The sequence below is a fragment of the Eleutherodactylus coqui genome, chromosome 2 (assembly GCF_035609145.1).
Source record: "Eleutherodactylus coqui strain aEleCoq1 chromosome 2, aEleCoq1.hap1, whole genome shotgun sequence".
Lineage (NCBI taxonomy): Eukaryota > Metazoa > Chordata > Amphibia > Anura > Eleutherodactylidae > Eleutherodactylus > Eleutherodactylus coqui.
Window position 1 is genome coordinate 175399224 of NC_089838.1, and position 22927 is coordinate 175422150.

General features: G+C 41.5%; 1 protein-coding gene across 1 annotated transcript in view; it reads left to right on the forward strand.

Moving 5' to 3' along the window:
* Positions 1–22927, forward strand: part of RELN (reelin) — a 655909-nt gene that overhangs the window by 418009 nt on the left and 214973 nt on the right. Inside the window, exons 21-22 of the mRNA XM_066591974.1 lie at positions 14525–14717; positions 22211–22323. Of these exons, the coding sequence (XP_066448071.1) occupies positions 14525–14717; positions 22211–22323 (306 nt within the window). The remainder of the gene's footprint in view (positions 1–14524; positions 14718–22210; positions 22324–22927) is intronic.

The window sequence follows — 22927 nt, forward strand, 5'->3', positions numbered from 1 at the left end:
TACTACTCCTAGCGGACACGTCATAGCTGGAGATAGTCACTCTGCCATCACTACTACTCCTAGCGGACACATCATAGCTGGAGATAGATATTCTGCTACTACTCTCAGCGAATACACTACTGCTGGAGATAGAGTGACTCTACTACTACTACTACTCCTAACGGACACACTACAGCTGGCGATAGAATAACTCTACTACTACTACTCCTAGCAGACACATCACGGCTGGAGACAGTGCCACTTTGCTACTACTACCACTCCTAGCAGACACATCACAGCTGGAGACAGTGCCACTCTGCTACTATTACCACTCCTAGCTGATTCATCACAGCTGGGGATAGAGCCACGCTGCTACTACTACTATTCCTAGCGGACACATCACAGCTGGAGACGGAGCCACTCTGTTGCCACCCCTCCCCCTAACGGACTCATTATAGCTAGAAATAGAGCCAATCGGCTGCTACTACTACTACTCCTAGCGGACACATTACAGCTAGAGACAGAGCCATTTTACTACTAATCCTAGGTGATGCACACAGCAGGAGATAGAGCTGCTCTGCTACTACTACTCCTCCTAATGGACACATCACAGCTGGGGATAGGGGACACTTTACCACTCCTAGAGGACACAACCCAGCTGGAGATAGTCACTCTACTACTACTCCTAGCGGACACATCGCAGCTGGAAATAGTCACTTCACCACTACTACCACTCCAAACGGTCATACCACAGCTGGAGATAGTTCTTCTACTACTACCACTCCTGGTGACTACAACCCAGCTGGAGCCAGTGACACTTTCTACTAAAAAGAACTATGTATACCTTTAGTGCACCCCAGTAGAGTGGATGACATCAGACTTAGTGGTGGGCCCCTGCTGACCGCAACCATATCGACACCGGTGTCCTGCCGGCGAGGGAGCGTAGAGCCTCAAAAATGAGCCGCAAATCCAACATACCAATAGGAGAGCGGCTACGTGAATTAGCTCACGAACAACCTGATGATGCTAGCCACACACCCTCTGATCCACTGAAACAGCCACCCTCGGCGCCAGGCTCTAGCCCGCTTCTACCTTCTGACTCGGAGCCTACACTACGGCAAGTTACAGCCCAACTGCTAGATGCCATTAAATGTTCTACTACTTCATTAACGGGCGAAATTGAGGAAATTAAAATTGACGTGGGCCTCCTGCGACAGCATATGCAGAACCTTAGGGAGCAGGTCGGAGAGACTGAGGCCCGCATCTCACAGGTGGAAGATACTTTAACTCCAATACCAGCTAAATTGACCGAACTGGAGAAGATGGCCGGTCTATGATCTCAACGAGCTGATGACCTCAAAAACAGACTGAGAAGAAACAATCTTCGAATCTTAGGCCGGCCAGAGCGTGTTGAGGGACAAAACCCGTGTGTGTTTATGGAGGGGTGGCTGAAAGACCTTCTTCCAGAGGCGGACTTCTCTTCGGCCTTTGCCATTGAACGGGTACATAGAGTTCCATCTCGGCCCCTACCTCCGGGTGCCCCACCGCGACCGTTGCTGGCACGATTACTCAGTAGCAGGGACAGAGACTCTGATCTACAAGCTGCTAGACGTAAAGGAGCACTTAAATTCATCAACACCACCGTCTCCATTTTTCCCGACTTCTCGGCCACTCTTCAAAAAATGAGGGCATCCTTTGTCAACGTCAAGCGTCAGCTGAGAGAAGTTGCTATCCAGTATTCCATGATGTATCCTGCCCGTCTGCGAGTCATTCATGGCGACCGCACCATCTTCTTCTCTACACCTGCGGAGGCTGAGACCTGGTTGGAGTGACTCCCAAGATCGCCCAGACGTTGACCTGAAGCTCCAGGAGTTCAAGAACTGGTAACCTAAGTGTTGAGACCCTGTCGAGAGTCTGCCCTCTCTACCTTGTGTTTGACACCTTCAACTCCCCTTCTTTCCCCCTATTCTGTGAGGATTGGGCAGTACTACATGACAGAGACCTTTTGGGACTTCTTCCCCCACGCCTCAGGGAATTATCATTATAATGGTTATATATGTCTTTTTGGGATCCACGGACTTTATGCTTGGTGCGAAATGTGAGATTGTGCCCTATATATTGCCATCTGATAGATGCACTCTCCCCCCCTATATTTACTATGTTGCATGAACTAAATACCAATGTTCTCCTTATTCTAAGTAATCGGGCATACATGCAACTTCAAGTTTGGTTTATAATGTTTAGTTATGTTTTTTTTTCAAGTTTTGCAAGGATTGGTGCAGCACAATGTATGGATGTGTGATTGGAGGGGATTCGCAGAGGTTTGGATGCTCCTGGGCCACTACTTGGGGTCCACCCCCTTTAACTTAAAGATTATCCTACTACTACATGTAAAGTATAATATATATGTCTAATTTCACTATGCTGTCCTGGAATGTCCGGGGGCTGGGCTCTCCCAGAAAGCGCTCTATGGTATTCTCACAGGTGAGGCGCTATAACCCGCATATTATATGTCTCCAGGAGACCCATCTGACTCCAGAGTCTATATCATGGTTGCGTAAGCCCTGGGTCCAGTGGTCCATCCATGCTACCCACACTTCATACTCCAGGGGAGTTTCCATCCTGATACATAAGCGACTTAGATGGGAGCCTGGTCGGACCCTGAGGGACCCTGAGGGGAGATATGTCTTTATACACGCCTGGGTTGAGTCGAATCCATATGTTATCCTTGGGGTCTACCTGCTGCCACCGGCGAACCTGACGATCCTTCATCAGGCGGCCCAGTTTGCGGCTCAGTTCTCAAACGCTGCTGTTGTCTGTATGGGCGACTTTAACATGTTGCTTGACACAACATTAGATAAGTTTAGCACTACTCTGCCCATTTCTATTAACCCACACCCTACAACACTAACTAAATTTACTCAGGAGGTGGGCTGGCAGGAGGTTTGGAGAGCTAAACATCTAGCGGATCGGGAGTTCTCGTGCCACTCAGCCGGCAGCAACACTCTGTCACGTATTGATTACATTTTTGGTAACGCCCGTGCTTGTTCAACAGTAACGAAAGTACAATATCTTCCTAGGGGTGTGTCGGACCATTCTCCCCTTTGGGCTGAATTTGCTATAGCAAATGGCAAAACTAATAGACATGGTTGGAGAATACATCCCTTCTGGCTAAGCCTATTTGACCCACACGATCGTATTCCCGACCAGCTTGCCACCTTCCTTGAAATAAATAGCCTTGATACTGACCCGGCACTACTCTGGGAGACCCTTAAGGCCTTCCTCAGAGGCTGCCTACGCTCCTCTATATCTTTCATTAAACGCAATACTTCCCGATGTGAGCAGCAGATGGCATCCGAATATTCCACATTGGAAGCGACTTATGTCGCAGACCCCTCAGATGACAATAGAACAAGGTGGTTGAGTCAAGGAAGACAATATCTCCTATATCTGCAGGAGAAGGCCCGTAGGTCCACTTTCTTTGCTAAGCAAAAATATTATGAACAAGGTTATCAATCCAGCAGCTCGCTGGCTCTGCTAGTCCATCAGAATTCAGCATCCCCCTCTATACTATGTATCAAATCTGATTCAGGAGAAGTCCTTATTGACAGGGATCAGATTGGGATGCGATTTCAACAGTTCTACACTGAGTTGTACAACACCAAATTCCACCATTTTCAGGACACCCTGAACAATTTCCTAAATAAGCCTACATTCCCGACACTCACACAGGACCAATAAGCATTTATAGATGCGCCCTTTACCCTGACGGAATTAACGGAAGCGCTTTCGGGAATGTCCAGTGGTAGATCGCCAGGCCCTGATGGCATCCCAATTGAGGTATATGCCAAATACCAAGACATACTGCTCCCTACATTACTTGCAACATACAATGCAGCCTATGAGAAGAGAGATCTTCCTCCATCCTTCTACGAAGCAATAATAGTACTAATTCTAAAACCGGATAAAGACCCCGTAGACTGTAGTTCCTACAGGCCAATTTCCCTACTTAATACTGATTACAAACTCCTAACTAAAATGCTGGCTAATCGTCTCAATACCATAATACTGGATTTAATCCACCCGGATCAAACTGGATTTATGCCTGGAAAATCCACTAGAGACAATTTGAGAAGGGCCCAAGTGATGAAGCAGATAGGGGCGGCCGGAGAAGAGGATTGGGCCTTGGCCTCCTTAGATGCAGCAAAGGCATTCAATTCCATTGAATGTTCCTTTCTCTTCAAGGTTTTACAGAGATTTGGTTTCGGCAAAACTTTTATATGCTGGATCACTCTTCTGTACAAATCCCCCCTAGCAGCTATTTCCATTAATGGATCCTGTTCTTCCTACTTGCGACTACATAGAGGAACTAGACAAGGGTGTCCCCTCTCCCCCATACTATTTGCCCTGGCCATTTAGCCATTGGCAATGATTCTACGAGAAACCCAGTTATACAGGGGTGTCACAGTGGGGGAGAGGGAAGATTAAGTGGCTTTATATGCCGACGATCTCTTGCTTTTCTTGGTGGACCCTGAGGCAACCCTATAAGTAAATCCTATTAATACTTTTGGTGAATTCTCGGGCCTTCAAATCAACTGGACTAAATCGGCCCTGATGCCTGTTTCCAGTGGGAGTTGTTTGGGAGATATTGACTCACTCTGCGGCCTCCGAATCTCCAACCAGTTTAAATACCTGGGGATGCAGATAACCAATGATGTGGGAAAGTCTCTAGAGCTAAATGTATACCCCCTAATAGATTTATTCAGGTCTAAGTTTAAAATATGGGGCTCCCTGCCGCTCTCGGTAGCGGGGCGCATTAATCTTATCAAACTAATAGTATTACCAAAGTGCCTATACATAATGCAGCATGTGTCGGTGCATATCCCGTCCCGCTTCTTAAAATCCATGCAGTCACTGATGTCTTCCTTTATTTGGGGAAATTCCCACCACAAACTACGAATCTCTACGCTTCAGAGGCCGAAGCAAGACGCGGGCGCTGCCCTGCCAGATTTGTTCCTTTACTATGTGGCAAGCCAGCTAATTCACTTGAGAAGCTGGCTGGGTGATGACCCCCTCCCCAACTCTGAGGCGTATTTGGCATATTATATTAAAATCCATAGATTGTGGCCCCTGCTGGAATCTCCTTCTACCCTAACAGGCAAAATGCTACCATATCATAGGCTAGCCTCTCAGGTCTGGCGGCAGGCCAAGTCAATTGGCCGTTTTATGGACATAATAGCTGACACTCCCCTTTGGCGTAATCCTGCGCTCCCAGAATTACTCCGACTGGAGGACGCCAACGTTTGGGAACAATCTGGAATCCGGACCCTGGCAGACCTCTATCCACAGAACACCCTGTCCTCATTTGAGCAGCTACAAAATAAATATGATCTGCCCCGTTCCCATTTCTATAGATTTCTCCAGGTCAGACACACATTACAGGTGCAGTTCCTGCCACCCAGACCTGCTATTTCTCATTACCCCTTAATAGGCATCCTTTGTTCCCAGGGCCCTCAGGGCCTCATATCGGCACTATACTCCCATCTTATCTCAATACGAGCCTCTCAGGATATACCCTCATATGCCCTAATAAAATGGAAAACACTGATACCAACCCTAACTGAAGACACGTTCCAAGAGCTCCTGGAATCTCCTCTATATGTATCCCCAGCAGCCAATAATAAAATGATCCAGCTATATATAGTATACCAGTGCTATCTTACTCCAGCAAGATTGTACAAAATGGGCAGAATATTGTCTACAAACTGCATTAGGTGTTCCTGCGAATATTCCGATTTTTGGCACATGATGTGGCAGTGTCCCGTTATTGAAAGTTTCTAGCTGGAGGTCACAGGTTTCCTCTCTGAACTTGTGGGAGTCCCTGTTCAACCGAGCCCAGAGATCTGTCTATTTGGAATATTAGATAAAGAAAGCTGGCAACACCATAAAAAAAATTTTCTTTGGGAATCCTTGTTCCTTGCTAGAAAAATGATTGCACTGCAGTGGATGGATCGTAAGAACCCCTCACTCTCAATGTGGAGGAAGCTAGTCAATTCGGTGGTGCCATATAATTATATAGTCTACAAGGGACGTAAGTGTCCTGAGAAATTTGATAAAGTGTGGGGACTGGGGTGTGATTCCCCTCTCACGTTATATTCACCACAATTAATGTCTTCATCTATTCTGGAGTTCAGACGTGCTCACTAGTGGATACACGTTCTGGAGTGGGACCTGTGGCCTTGGAGATTTGGCTTCTGTGTACCTGATCAGGCTTTAAAGAATTAATGTGTTATTTATGATGTACTGGAGTGACTGAACCTCTTTACCAACCTAATTATACAGTGATGTGTATTATCTACGTGCTGCACCTGCCTGCGATTGTATGTTTCTCTATGCTATTTAATTTTCAATAAAACGAGTTTAAAAAAAGAAAAAGAAAGGGGAAATCCATCTGGACCTGGGGCTTTTTCTAGTCTTGATTGTTTTGTAATGAGAGTGAGTTCCTCCTGCAAGATAGGGGCTTCCATGGACTTAGCCCAGCCCCGTCCCTCCCATTGGAAACAGTGGCAAGGGGCGGAGAGGGGACGGGAGCTCAGGGCCCAACCCGCCTCCTCCCCCTGCAGAAAGTAACACCGTATATATGGACGTGTGACTAAGCCCTTAATTAGAGCTAAGGTAATGTGGCGTATGTAAACTATAGATGTGTCCATCAACAAAATGATATGATCCTCCAGCACTTCCATGAAGGATTAAAACATTATTTGGTTCATCTGTATATGTATGATGGATTTTTAAATATATAAAAATGTATAGTTTTTTAACCTTTTCATGGAAGTTCTGGATGATAATTTTTTTTTCAATTGGAATATATACCTTGGAAACCAACAATGCATCACGTACATTACATACTATATTAGGATTGGCTCTGCTTTGATTGTATAGCTGCGGACATGGATGAGCACTGTTTCTACATATACATTGTAATTGTAACTGACTTTCATACAGCTGTTCTCTTCACATGTTATTGCTGTTCTCAAACGAAAAGAAATGGTGGGTCAGAAAAGGGAATAAAGTTTTGCTGTTTTTTTTCCCCCCAAAAAAGAAAATTACAAAATCAAGGATACAACAGGGTCCTATTGCCATTTTGTTGCAAAAAACAATATGGGCAAAGAAGACTATTGCATCCTACTACAATTTGTGCCCTGTTAAAAAAAAACAAAAAAAACTGTATCCAAACATATATATTTTTTTTACAATGGAAGTCATGGTAACACACCCTGTTGTATATGTAGAATACATTTTTTTTGCTTATACTTGATTACGAAAAAAAACTATACCTTAATCATATGGCACAAACATGATTTAATCTTTGCTCTACATTACGTAGACAATTATGTTGCTAGCAGCATAGTTTGCAAGAATTCATCTATTCCGCCACTATGCATTCTCATTTCATATTATTTCAGTAACAGCTTCATAAGTGCTGGTATATCAGTGATACAAGGCCTGTCTTGAAAAAGACATCTTACAGTCGAAACGTTGCCTGTATTTTAATATGGAGCAATAAAAGTTATTTTTATTTTAAATCCACTGCTGATGCTGCCACTCCATTTGCTGGACGACACTTTGGGACTAGAGGTCCATGGTCCTACTAGTGGCTTGGCATGAAGTTAAAACCTTGGCACGATAAGGGCTTACTTTGGAGTGCTGTGGGACTTTCTCTTTGAGTCATTTTGATACAAAATACCGGTACATGACCACCATGACTACTTGAAGAAATTGGGAAGCAGCTTGAGAGAAGAAAATACACTTCTAAGGACAGGCATAAGTGTATTAACCCAATCGGCATTGCGTATTTGCACATGCATATGTGTGTTTTACTGTACATGCGTAAAACATCATGCAACCATGCTCTTTCCCTGCGTAAATGCAGTAGAATATTCTGCATATTTGCTTGAACAAAGTGAATGCTCAAAACACACTTATGTGAACAAACCCATTGAAATCAATAGGTTCTATTCACTGCATTCTGCGTGCGCACATTTTTTGTGTATAATAAATACGTTCATGTGACATAGGCTGAAGGCCTTATTTACACAAACACATTTGCACAGTGTATTACATACGCAAAAATTTGTGCACGCAATACAAAATGAATAGAACTTATTCATTTCCATTAGTGAGTTCACATTAGCGTATTTTGTGCGCACATTTCATTTCTCCCCAAAAATATGCAACATGTTCTATTTTTGTTCATATTGTGCATGAACATAGCACATATTAAACTAATTCGACTTAATTGCCCATTGAAATGGGCGAAAAATCCAGAGAACGCGCACAGGCGCATGCAAAAATGTAACACCCATCGTGCAAATATGCAGCCTAATTGCGCCTATGCCTGTGTGAAGCCGGCTGTAACAGTTTGTATAATATTTACTTCAACATCCATGGACCTCATGATCCATGAAATTAGGCTTAAGGGCTTAGTCACATGGGCGCATCCGCGAGCCGATGCGCCCGTCTTCCTGCAGGATAAGATGGCTGTACTGTAGGTGCGGAGAAAGAACACATGACCGGCTCCATTGCCGGTCATGTGTTCTTTCTTACGGCGCTACGCAGAGTCGTCCGTACCTGCAGTGCGTCCTTCTTCTCCATGCATGAAGACGGGCGCATTGGCACCCGGATGCACCCGTGTGACTAAGCCCTAAATAAGTATTCTAGTTTTAGTATAATGTGTTAGGAAGAGTATAGTTTCTCCTTAGGGAGAGTACCTAGTTAGGTCATCCATGCTCCTCTGGGAAATATATGCAAATGGGAAGATGGAAAATGCCTCTGCAATACCACCTATTGCAAGGCAGCATTCCTGCAAGTCAATGTCAAACCTTTTAACAGGCCCTATTACATACCTGAGAATATAAGCCAAAGCCAGAGTGTTCTCCAGAAGGAAAACCTAAACCATACACAATAGTTGTTTTGAGGTATTTGTCTCTTGTTAGCATGCAGTATGGCTTATCTTTTCCTTCTGGAGAAAACACTGGCTTTGGCTTGTATTTCCAGTCATTGTTAGAAGGCCTGTTAAAAGGTCTGACATTGACTTGCTGGAATGCTGCCTTCCAATAGGTGGTGCTGTAGAGGCATTGTTCTATCTTCCATTTTCCATAATTATGTAATAAGTTTTAGAATCTCATAATATAACTTGTGTAACAGATTCTGCTAGCTTTCAAGATTTCTGCTTGCGATGGGAACCTGATAACATAGGTGCATGATTTATTGCATTATTCGTAAGGCTCATTCGCCTTGTCAGCCAGAATGTACATAACCCATAACTGAACAGTAAGTATCTGGATATAAAAAAACAAAACTCAGTTATACAAAACACGTGATCATTTTATTAGACATGAGAAGTATGCAATACAAATACATTGCCATACCAACAACAGGGAAACATCTGACCCTCGTCTACACCAAGTGAGGGAACCGATAAGGACGACCCCACATCAGGAACCTAGGGTCGAACTCACTCTCCCTAAGAGGTAGAAGGGAGTAGTAGCATAGTTGAGTGATTGTACTAAAAGAGTGGCTGCACATTCAACTGGAAGAGTGTCTCAAGTGGGGTACCACAATGCTCTGCCATGAGCCCAGTGTTGTTCAAGATTTGTATAAATGATCTAGATAAGGTAATTGAGGGGAAACTGATTAAGTTTGCCGACGACACAAAGCTAGGAGGGATAGCTAACACTAAAAGAGGAGGATTCAAAAAGATCTAGACAAACTTGAACAGTGAGCAGCAACTAAAAGAATGGCATTTAACATGGAGAAATGCAAAGTCGTACATCTGGGAAAGAAAAATGAAAGAAGCACATACAGAATGGGAGGAATTGAGCTAAGCAACAGCATGTGTGAAAAAGACTTTGTGATACTAATAGATCACAGACTGAGCATGAGTCAACAGTGTGATGCAGCAGCAAAAAAGGGAAAAAACAATTCTGGAATGTATTAAGAGAAGCATAAAGTCTAGATCGCATGAGGTAATTATCCCCCTCTACTCTTCCTTAGTCCGACCTCATCTGGAGTACTGTGTCTAGTTCTGGGCACCGCAGTTTAATAAAGACATTAACAAACTGGAGCAAGTTCAGAGAACAGTTACCCCGATGGTAAGTGGTCTGCAAACCGTGTCCTATGGGGAATGGTTAAAGGATCTGGGAATGTTTAGCTTGCAAAAAGGAGGGCTGAGAGGAGACTTAATAGCTGTCTACAAATATCTGAAGGGCTGTCACAATGCAGAAGGATCAACCTTATTCTCATTTGCACAAGGAGATACAAGATGTCTAGAGCAGCGCCTCGAAAAATGCAGAAAAGGTAAAACGTGGATATAATGAAAAAATTGACTTACCTGGCGTGTGCGGCTCAACCTATGGAAGGGAAATTGTTGAGGATACTTTGTCCAAAGGACATCTGGAAGGGTGAGCTGATGCAAGAAAAATTCTGAGCCGTGAAGGTCTCGGACAGGAATCAAGAAATCCAAAATGAATAAAAATAATAAGTCCCCTGTGCTCAGAGGTCTAGCCCAACATGCTGAAGTAACACATATAGATGCAAAACCATTGCAGGAAATAGTCACTTACTTTTGGAGTGGATGTTTTAGGAAAATCCAAAAAGACAAGGAAGATCGAACAATACCCCTGCAGCACCACCTATTGGATGGCAGCATTCCTTCAACTCAATGTATGTTTTTACCAAGTCTGTAAAACAATGATTGGAAATAGCACCCCTTCTGGGTGCTCTTCCCCGACCCACTCACCCTCCAGGTATCTCCACACATGCCTTGGGTGCTCTCCTTAAGGATACCCCTCTTGACTTCCTTCAGACCTTTCATATTCTCCACTGATGCAAGAATCCTGCTTTGAGGTTCATTCCATTCTTGAGGGTATCAAAAATGACTATAAATTTATACTCCCAAATTCTTCTGTGATGCTGCGACTTGAAGTTGCCCTTTTGTATGATAAGTCCCAGCTGCTCTATGTTGTGTCCGTGACCTCATCTACAGGAGCGGGTGAAATGCCCAAGTGAAGAAGTCCTAAATGTACTGGAAAATGTAACTTACCCTCTTCATAAAATAATGAATAGTGGTCAGCTCAACATTTCGAGCATACCAGGGCCCCAAGTCACCAATTGGGTATCACTGATAATCATGGCAACTGTCAATACTCTTGTAAGTAAGTCAGATAAGCGTTGCAACAATGTATTTTAGTAACAGACAAAAAGTTGCAACCCTTTCTGACATTTGAAACTTACAGTAAGTGTATTACAATTTTCTTGTCACTATACAGAATTTCTGTTGAAACAATCAAACTTTCAACTGTGTCTAATAAACATTCAAGACCATGCAGTTTTTTAATTTGATGCATCTTGACTTCTAGGAAGTACAATCAGAGCTATTGTAACACACTTTAGGAAACCAAAATAATAGTCATATTCCCCTGGGCTCCCAGAGCAACAGCAGCACAGTTTTATTGCCTAGCACATTACAGCAATCTGATTCCACTTTGTGATCATTTTTCTATCTGAAGGGGGTCGGCTGTGCGTTCTGCAGAGAATGTGCTCTAACAGAGATAATTAGACCATCGAATCAGCATTATCCACTTTAACAAGGACATGGGAAGTTCTCACAGCTCATTAAAGTGAATCAAAATGACTTGCAACGCAGTGCCTACATTTTCTTAGTCAACAAATCAAAATAGTCTAAAAAATGCTTATTGCATTGTGTTTTTCTTCATTATATTACTGTAGTTATGTTTTTAATTTTTGAATTAGCGTAGTTTAATGATTCTCAAATATGAAATCTCATATATGTTATTCTTTCTATGAATATTCTACATTTGTTTCCCCTTCTTGAAATATGTCCATTATATCCATATCTGACCTTGCTTTTCCCTCCAGAGTATATCAACATCACAATTAGATTTTGGTAAATTATAGTAAGTTTAATTTGTATTCCCTCCTGCTGCTTGTCCACCAAGCTCTAAAACATTTTTTTTGTAAATTTTCTTTTTTATTAAGATAACAATCATACAGATTAATTTCAGCTTTGTCACAGTACAAGTAAAAAAAGAAAAACGTGTACAAACTTCATGGTTGAAAAATGTTAAGTACATTTTAAGTTTTTCAAGGTTTTTTTTTGGTGCGGGGTGTGGAAGGGGAAGAAAGTTATGAGGGGAATTCACAAGTGATTCAGTAGGTCATGCAATTTGAAATTTATCTCAGATGTACGATACCCAACGTCTTTGGCAAGAAGAGTGATATAGATTTACAAAATCGTGAAGAATTGACAGATCTTTTTGCAAAAATATACAAAGATCTGTCAGTCAAACATCTTTTAACCCTTGCTTCTATGTAGATAAAGATTTATGTGCATGAAATTTGTCTTCATTGGGAAACTGTGAGAATAAGAATTGTTTATGGGACAGCGAGCACGGTGGTCTAAAAAGAGTCAGAATTTCAGACCGCGTGTGATCTTCACTGGCAGACAATGCAGGAATGGGGGAGTGGGTGAGTATAAAAAAAATACATCCCTGGCTCCCCATCACCTACACGAACAGCACTTGTTGCGGTATACTACCCTTGATACGCCAGCCCGGGTGCCCTAGATCTCAGCCACAACCCCTGACCCTGCCTGCTTGCCTTCACTCCTGGCTAACCCCAGGCGGGCAACTGGGTGGCAGTCCCTACTCTCACTAGGGACCAAAAAGATGTAATTAACCAATACGAACAATACTAAGCAGAACTGAGGCAGATGGAAAAACCTGGCGGACAATAGCAAAGCATAGCAGACAAGATGACAGAGGCAGGAGACCAACAGATGCAGACTAGCTAGCACACTGAGGGGAACCAATAACTGACAGTGATTGCAAGTCTCTGCCCGATCTTTAAACAAAAGCCTCCACCCAGGGGCAGAGAGATGGAGACAGCCAGCTCCCAACAGAACATAATGAAAGGGAGCTCATGCATGGCAGCTGCACTCACAGGCACGCACACATGGCGCCACCAGCACCACGCCGCCCACGCTGGCCAGGGACCCACGCCCCCAGCATCTGGACAACAAGCCGGGGGACGCGCCCCAACCGCGGGACCTCGCACACCGCCACCCCGGGAGGACCAGCAACCGCCACATGGTAACAGCACTATAACTTAGTTTATGGCGTTCTGAGTTGACAGGTTCCCTTTAATTAATAAAATTAATTAATCATACATGATTTTTAAACCAGTTAGACAATGTGAATTATTATTATTATTATTATTAACTGTTCATTAGACACTACAGGGCTATAATTTCATGCTTTATGAATAATGTATATATACAGCATGTCTATACAGATGTAGCAATCATTAACATGATAGGTGCATCATGATAACTCGATTTACAGCATTATTATACATTGTAACTTGTATTCCTTTTCAAAACAATGGAAGAAAATGCACTCTTTAGTTTGTCCAAGATTTGTTCAGCAGCATGCTTGAGGTCATAGCTTTGTGCATATTACTCAAGTCCTCCTACAAAAAATTCTCTAAAACATTATTTAATGGATCTTACTTTAAGAAAAGTGTACACAAAAAAACAGCATAGTGCTCTGACCAGGGATCATATAGATGGAATCTTTGTCCGCAGCCAGCAATGGGAGGGGATGGAGTGGGTGGAGCTTAGCTCTGCCCCCACCCCTTCCCATTGCAAACAGCGGCAAGGGGCAGAAAGAAGAAGAGAAGGGGGAGGAAGTTTAGCAGTCATGCTGCCAAACTCCCTCCCACCTCCCTTCTCCGACAGCCAGCATAGGCTCCAATAGAAATCTATGCAGCTGCCGCCACCGGCGTCATAGCACCTAGTGAGGCGCTTTCACACTGCAGAGATACTCCCCTGTGCACTGATGCATTGTAAACCAATGCATCAGAGAGGCAGTGTATATCGGCCAGGTGTGAAAACCCAGCTGATATACGCCTGTGTGAATAAGCCCTAAAAGGCACGAACTTTGAAAGCAGTGTTTTTTTTCTTCTGCTATCTCTTCTTATTATAGCTTTTTATTAAAATGCATTACTTTTTTGAAAAATGACTGGCTAACTTTTTGGGAAATTAAACTGGTCAACTCTTCAGTTTTGCTCTAAACATTGGGCACCTGTTGTTTTATGTTTTTGAGTTATTTGTATTAATGGTGACTGCTTATAATGAACAGAAACTATGACTACTTAATATATAGTAGTATGCTCATTGTCAAACATGGGAAAATTATATTTATTTATGCTTTTCTTTATTTTTATACTGTGTTCATTTGTTAATTTTACACTCAGTTGTTAATAAAAACAGATAAAGGGCTCCTTCACACTTTTTTGTTTTTGTAGCTACAAGTACAGTGCACCATTTTTGCGAGTAATTAGTTTAGAGCCTTCACCATCTATTATTGAAACTAGATGCTTAAATAGAAATGGTGTTTTTTATTTCAGAGTTTTAAAGATGTTGATTGGTAATATTTAACAAATGTTGTTTTATTCTTAAAAGTTTTACAGGAGACCCTAAACAGTCTACTAGTACACGCTATGTAGAGACACAATCAATGCAGATTGGAGCATCCTATATGATTCAGTTTAACTTAGTAATGGGATGTGGTGAGCAGTTTACTCCACATATGGACAATCAAGTGAAGCTGGAGTATTCAACCAACCATGGTCTCACATGGCATCTTGTGCAGGAGGTAAAATATGCTTTATGCTACTATTAAATTCTCGAGATCTGTTATACTTTCACAAACCCCACAGATAAGTTGTAAATTACTTGGGTTCTTGTATATATTGCAAATCGTAAAGTTCGGTTCTGCAATAAAACAATTTTATTTTTGTTCGATCACTGAATCCCATTGCCCAGCATGCAAAACTTTATCCCACACTTTTGACTCTCAACAGTTATAAAAGGAGGGTAATTGGTAGAAATATATGTAAGCTTCAGACTGCTCATGGCTTATGAGTTCCGTACAAGAGAGCAGCTCCAAGCACAGAGTTAATAACTTCTTGTATCATAAAGTGAAAGTATAAATGGCAGGGTTTGTAAGAGAAAGACTACACACAGTTAATACAAGAAGAAGAAATGTGAACTGCCATTTAAGTCTGGAAGTACACTTCAATTATGCACACTGCTAACATGAATAAACATCGTTCAACTTTCTCATTTTTTGGCAGAGGATGCAAGGAGCAATATACAACTAATTATGTCTGATTTATCCAACCTTTCCTCTTACAATACCTGACAAAGATTATTATTTATTATGACAACTCAATGTTCATATAAAATACTGGAGGAATGGAATTTGCAGGCGTTTTATCATGAAGACAATCCCTTTCCATACTAGAGCATATGGATGTCATAGAGCGAGATCCACCACGCAACACCCCTTCATAGGCTTGTCCATGTATTACATTTTTGTGTATTAATTTTATGGGCAGCATATAATACTACATTTTCATGACCGTAAGCAATTACGGATTTTTCTCTTCTTTTCTCCTTCTGACATAGTCCAGTGGGGAAAAAATGTCAGGTGAAAAAATTGTTCTCACTGGTGCTTCATAACAGCAAAACAACTAAATAAAATGTGCAGCAGTGTTTAATAATCCTACAAATACTCAAAATCTATTTAATTTTTGTATGTTAATTTTGTTCAGGAATTGTAATCCACACAAAGAATGTAGGATATGTTTTATGTTATTGTATGGTTTATTAAGTGAACTTTCTGGCAGACCTCTGATTATCTTCTAAAAACATTTGCAGTGAAGCTTTTTTAGTTGTGGGTTCTCCTTACAGAGGAATGGAATACAGTATATTCGGTCCCATTGTGCCTGTGTTATCTTAAATTGATCTTGATGACTGAGTGCTGAGCAGAAAGCCTACCACTTAATTAGTTTTTGCACACTACCAGGTGTTTTCTTGATAAAAGGATAATAATGGACACAAATGACTTTTCGGGGACAATTCAATCATCAAACAACATTTTAGCCACAGAGGTTTTGATGTTGTTTATATAACAGTTCATACTGTTTTAGCAACATTCAATTATTGAAAATATTTGGATGTCAGCATTGAAAGGTGATGCTTTTTCTCTTTGTGGCATGCTGTCATACTGTAACCTTTATATATAATCCCTTGTATATCCTGGTTATCAGTAATAATGCAAATAATTTAACATGATCATAAACTGCTAAACTGTTCACATTAGCTTCTTATACACACTATATACCATTGTAGAGTTCAATTATTCAAAATTTAATTACTGCTTGCAAAATGATTGGACACATGACTTTTCTTTGCAGTGTGCATTAAAGGGATATTCCAACATTCAAAACATTTTTTTAACATTTTCTGTGCAGGAAATTGGTTAAAATAAAAGAAAAATACCCATTAACCCCTTAGTGACGGAGCTTTTTTGCTTTTTTCCATTTTTGTTTTTTCCTACTCTCTTTTAAAAAATCGTAGCTCCTTTATTTATCCATCGACGATGCTGTATGAGGGCTTGGTTTTTGCGGGGCGAGTTGTATTTTTCAATGGCACTATTTATTGTACCATATAATTTACTGAAAAACTTTTTAAAAATTCTTAGCGGAGAGAAATGGAAGAAAAATGACATTCCACCATCTTTCGGTGCGTCCTGTTTCTACGGCGCACAAACTGCAACAAAAACGACATGATATTTTTATTCTATGGGTCAGTATGATTACTACGATACCAAACTTATATAGTTTTTTTTTTTTGCTGCAGTACCGTATATACCGGCGTATAAGACGACTTTTGAACCCCGAAAAATCTGCTCTGCAGTCGGGGGTCGTCTTATGCGCCGGTAATACAAAAAAAAAAAAGTGTAAAAAAAAAAAATTCATTACTCACCTCCCACGGCGTTCTGTCGCGCTCCGGCGGGATGTCGCTCGCTCCGGCAGGCTGTCGCTCGCTCCTCGTCCCCGGCGCAGCATAGCTTTCTGAATGCGGGGCTTGAAATCCCCGCTTCCAGAAAGCTAATACACACGCCGGCAGCCATGACAGCATTGAATGGCTGTGATTGGCTGAAGGCGCACGTGTTAGCAATCACACCCATTCAATGATGTCATTGAATAGTGTGATTGGCTGAAGCCACGTGTGCTTTAGCCAATCACAGCCATTCAATGATGTCATGGCTGCCGGCGTGTGTATTAGCTTTCTGGAAGCGGGGATTTCAAGCCCCGCATTCAGAAAGCTATGCTGCGCCGGGGACGAGGAGCGAGCGACAGCCTGCCGGAGCGAGCGACATCCCGCCGGAGCGCGACAGAACGCCGTGGGAGGTGAGTAATGAATTTTTTTTTTCTCCACTGTATACCGGCGTATAAGGTGACAGTTGGGGGGTCGTCTTATACGCCCCGTCGCCTTATACGCCGGTATATACGGTACTTGTATTTTTTTTTTAAGATATTTAATTTTTTTTCAATTATTTTCTGCGGTCATTTTGTGCGCGCAATAACTTTTTTATTTTTCTGTCGACGTAGTTGTGCAAGGGCTCAATTTTTGTGAGATGTCCTGTAGTTTCCGATAGTATCAATTTGGAATACATACAACTTTTTGATAGCTTTTTATTGCATTTTTTCTGGAAGACAGGGTAACTAAAAAAGTGTATTTCTGGCATTCTTTTTTTTTTTTTCGGACGACGTTCACCGTGCAGGAAAAATAAGGCACTACTTTGATAGATTGGACTTTTACGGACGCGGCGATACCAAATACATATTTTTATTTTATGATTTAGATTTTTTAATAATTGATATGGCAAAAGGGGGGTGATTTAAACTTTTATAACATTTTTTTTTTTTTTACAATTTAAAAAACTTTATTGATCTTTTTTCTTACTTTACTTTGAAGTCCCACTGGGGGACTTTAACATGCGATGCTTTGATCGCTCCTGCAGTATGACGTAATGCTGTAGCATTACGTCATACTGCTTTTTTACAGGCAGTCTTTCAAGCCACCCTGTGTGGATGGCTTCATAGGCAGTCTGCTAAGGCAGACCTGGGGCCATTCATTAGGCCCCCGGCTGCCATGACACCTGCACGGCTCCCCTGATCTCACCACGGGGGGGCCGTGCGGGACCCCCGAACAGCGCTCGGGGGATTTAAATGCCGTTGTCAGAATTGACAGCGGCATTTAAAGGGTTAATAGCCGCGATCGGCTGAACGGCAAAGCGTGGCTATTGCCCGCGGGTGTCAGCTGTAATAAACAGCTGACGCCCGTGCTGTATGGAGGGAGATAGCGGCGTTACCTCCCTCCATACACGTCCTGCAACAGCAGGACGTAGTTTTACGATAGCGTCGTCACTAAGGGGTTAAATAACCCCTTGATCTAGTGCAACTAGTCAAATTTCTTCTGCTCCAGTCTGTGAAACTGCTGCAGTCATCATGTGCCACGCATTGTTAATGTGACCACTATTGCAACTCACTGACTTCAGCAGTGATACTGGCATGAATTGCATGTGACCTGAAGCCAGTGATTATATGCAGCCAGCAGTCATATGTATATAGAACACACTGTCTGCCACTGCTGCTGCAGCTTCTGAAGTCAGATAGGCTGTGCGGGACTGGGGACTGGGCATTGTTTTCTTTTTTTATTTCAACTCATGCCAAGAAATATTTCATTGAGTTTTGCAAAACCCCTTTAATGCAGAGCACACAAGTAGGGCTTAATAGAAATAAATTCATGGCAGGCTGGCATGACAAGCAAACAGCACCCCATGCATCATGGGGATGATCAGGAGACATAGGAAATACAGGACATTTTATATGCTGCTGTCAACACCGATAGCAACATCTAAATGGTTAAATGGCTGAGAGTTTTTTCCAATCTCAGCCAATGGGACAGGCTATAAGTTGTGTTTAACAAATGTCAGCCACCACATAGAGAGAGCATAGCTCCTGAGTCCCCTCTATACAACGGCACCCAGCATCTGTCAAGCATATATGGTGGATGTCATGTTATGGTATGTAACTATGATGTGATTGTGGGGCTGCAGTTGGCTCACCTCCTCTCCTTCTCTCTGGCTGTTTGCTATGAAAGTGGGTGGGTTGGGGGCAGAGCTTAACACCCTCCCCGCCCCTTGTCCGCAGCCAGCAATTGTCATTGCCTATGATCTCTATAACAAACGATAAGGCATTGCAGGACAGAAGTCCTGCAATGCCTTATCATAGCTATCATAGGTGTTATTGTACAAGTCCCCTACAGGGACATAAAGAGTGTAAAAAAAGATCAAAATAATTGTAAAAAAAATTAAGTCTATAAATAATAAGTTTATTATGTGAAAGGGCTTAACAAAAATTAGAAATCTAAAAAAAAACACCTTTTGTGCTTTTTCCCATATTAGCATTAAAAAAAGTTAAGAAAAATTAAAATCCCACCAATTTGGTATCATTGTATCTGTAATGATGCGTACAATAAATTGAAGACACCTTTTATCCTGCACGGCAAAAGCGTAAAAAAAAAACTAAAAAAACTGAGGCAAAATGCATGTTTTGTTTATTTTTTCATTTTTCCTTATGAAAAACGTAATAAAAGTAATCAAAAAAGCCATATATACCCCAAAATGGTACCAATAAAAACTACAGCTCTTCTCTCAAAAATTAAGCCCTCAGAGCGCCATTCATGAAAAAATATAAAAGTTATAGGACTTTAAATGCAACGATTTAGAGAAAAAAATTTTTTTTAAAAAAAAGGGGTTTTATTGTGGAAAAGTGGAAAAACCTAAAAAAATATAAGAATTTTGGTATTGTTGTAATCGTACTGGCCCGCAGAAAAAATGTATTGTTTCATTTATGATGTATGATTAATGCTATAAAAAAAATCTATGGCAGAATCTATGTGTTTTCTCTCCCTGCAATCATAAAACAATTTATAAAAGTTTAACAATATAGTCTATGTACCCAAAAATGGCACCAATAAAAACTACAGTTCGCCACACAAAAAACAAGCCCTTATATGACCGCATCGACGAAAAAACAAAGTTTTGGCTTTTGAAAAATGGAGATGAAAATCAGCCAAAAATCGTTGCGTCCTTAAGCCCCAAATAGGCTATGTCCTTAAAGGGTTAAGCAACTTCTCTAGAGTTATGGTTAACCATAACATTATGGGCACCATTTTGGGGATGTTCTGTTCACAAAATAAATTTGTGAAACAGAGGTGATAAATATCTCTATTTGTTGGAAAAATTCTCAGGTCCTATGTACAGTTACCCATATACTTTATATAATAGAATATCGGTTGGCAGTTATAAACCTGAAATCCATGTAAAGGGGTATTCCAATAGTCAGCATATATCACCTATCCACAGGAAAGGTGATAAATCATTGATTGGGCCGCATGGGAGGGTGCCTACTGGAACCCTCACTAATGAAGAAAAGAGGGATTCCGTGTTCCCTATACTCCTTGCAGTGAAGGACCTTTCTTTTTTTTAGAAAAATAAATCAAATTTATCAAGCAGACCAGGAGAAAAATAAACAAATAAAAACACATAATTCTTTAACCCCTTCCCGATGAGTACCATATATGTACAACACAGCAGGCAGATAGGTTCTACAAACCTTCTGTATATGGCGCTGGTTACAATTGGGCAGAAGCTGATCCTGCAGTAAGTGCTCTGGCATCATAGCAGTATCTGGCTGTCGAGATGTTGCTGCAGTGAGCAGGATCAGAGATATCTCAGATCCTTGCAATTTATTCCCTGAGGCCACAGTCAGACGGGTGTTTTTATGTGTGTATGTTACCTGTCACAGCCGCAGCAGGGGATAGCGGGCCACTTTATGTGCACAAAAACGCGTCCAAGTGCATTTAAAAAAAAAAAAAAATCTTTTTATTGACAATTTTCCATTACAATCAACAATAAAGAAAGGAGAAACAACAGAAGAGAGAAGAAATAACGCTAGCATATTGTAGAAAGCATATTGTGATAAGCTGTTGCTAGAACAGTATACCCAAGTGCATTTTTTTCTGTGTAACACCCACTTCGGTCCCGGAAATTTTTTTGGCATGCATTTCTATGCACATAAATTTGCACGTTAAAACGCCCGTCTGACTGAGCCCTGAGATGGCAGTAAAAGATATAGTATTTTGAAACTCTCTACCTTCTTTGTCTAATATATAACTCCAGACAGGAATTCACAAAATGAATTTGTGAACTTCAAGAGCTTTAAATTAATTATAAAAAGGCAATCTTGCCCCTCTATCTTTTATAAACCACTGCATTTTTAAAAACTTTTTATTCTTCATTTGTCTAGTGTCAGGGCTCAGTCAGACGGGCATTTGTTTTCTGCGCAGAATGCAAACGCACAAAAATTTGCATGAACAACACGGGCATCACATTGAAAAAAACGCACTTGGCTGTGTTTCTGCGCACATAAAGTGCGCTGCCCGCTATCCCCTGCTGCGACTGTGTCGCTGCAGAAGGTTCATCTCAGAAACCTGCCACTGCTTCCCCTTCCTCCCCCATGAGGGGGGGGGGGGGCTTATATGGCATCATGGGGAACATAGATGTTGAAATAAAATAGTTACAAAAATAGGTTAAAAAGAATTACAGAATTAAATAAAAATATCTAAAAAAAAGAAAACCAGCTACCGCGAATGCTAACCTAATCTGTCACCATATCCACTTTATAATCTGAGATTATCCAAATTATATATATCAAAACGTCCGAAGCAAAATGGTGAACCCATTCCTGTACTTTATTTTCATGTAAATATATTCATTTTAAAAATCAAGAACTATAAATTTGACAAAATTTTACCTTTTGTACACATTACCCCTAATAAAATTTAAAAAAAAACTGTGAAAAGGGGTATTAAGAAATAGCCCTATATGTGACAGAAATAAAAATGCAGCAAAAATAATAGGGCCATAGTACCACCACATGGGTAAAATTGCTAAACATTTTGGTTTTTGAGGGGTTAATAAACTTTCTTTAATCTATCTTTCTAAGTTCTACTATGGTACTTAAACATGTGATCCTGTAGAATACATGGCAATACTAAGTCTATAAGAGGCACATAGCCAGTGTAGGCTATGATTTAGCCGAATCCTAAAATTACTTTGGATTTCAGTTGTTATTGCTATTCCTCTAATTTTTAATATTTAGATACTATTTAAAAATCATTGTTAATTTATAAAAAATGTATTTCAACTGAAAACATTTTATTTCCCAGGAATGTCTGCCAAGTATGCCAAGCTGTCAAGAGTTCACATCAGCAAGTATCTATCATTCAAGTGAATTTACTCACTGGAGAAGGATAACACTGCCTTTGCCACAGAAAACCTGGTAAGTTCATGCAGTAAACATAAGCAACATGATTGACATAATTGTTCAACAGCTCCTCTCAACATCTGCTTCTTACTTACATATAGGGATTAGAATGGTATTTTAAAGGGGTTGTCTCGCGGCAGCAAGTGGGGTTATACACTTCTGTATGGCCATATTAATGCACTTTGTAATGTACATCGTGCATTAAATATGAGCCATACAGAAGTTATACACTTACCTGCTCTGTTGCTAGCGTCCCCGTCGCCATGGATCCGTCTAATTTCGCTTTCTTCTGGCGTTTTTAGACGCGCTTGCGCTGTGCGGTCTTCTGCCTGGTGAATGGGGCCACTCGTGCCGGAGAGCTCCGCCCCGTCACGTGTGCCGATTCCAGCCAATCAGGAGGCTGGAATCTGCAATGGACCACACAGAGCCCACAGTGCACCATGGGAGAAGACCCGCGGTGCATCGTGGGTGAAGATCCCGGCGGCCATCTTGGTGAAGGAAGAAGTAGGAAGAAAGAAGAAGTCGCAGAGCGGGGATTCGGGTAAGTAATATATATTTTTTTTTTTAACACATCCCTTGGGTTTGTCCTGCGCCGAACGGGGGGGCCTATGGGAAAAAA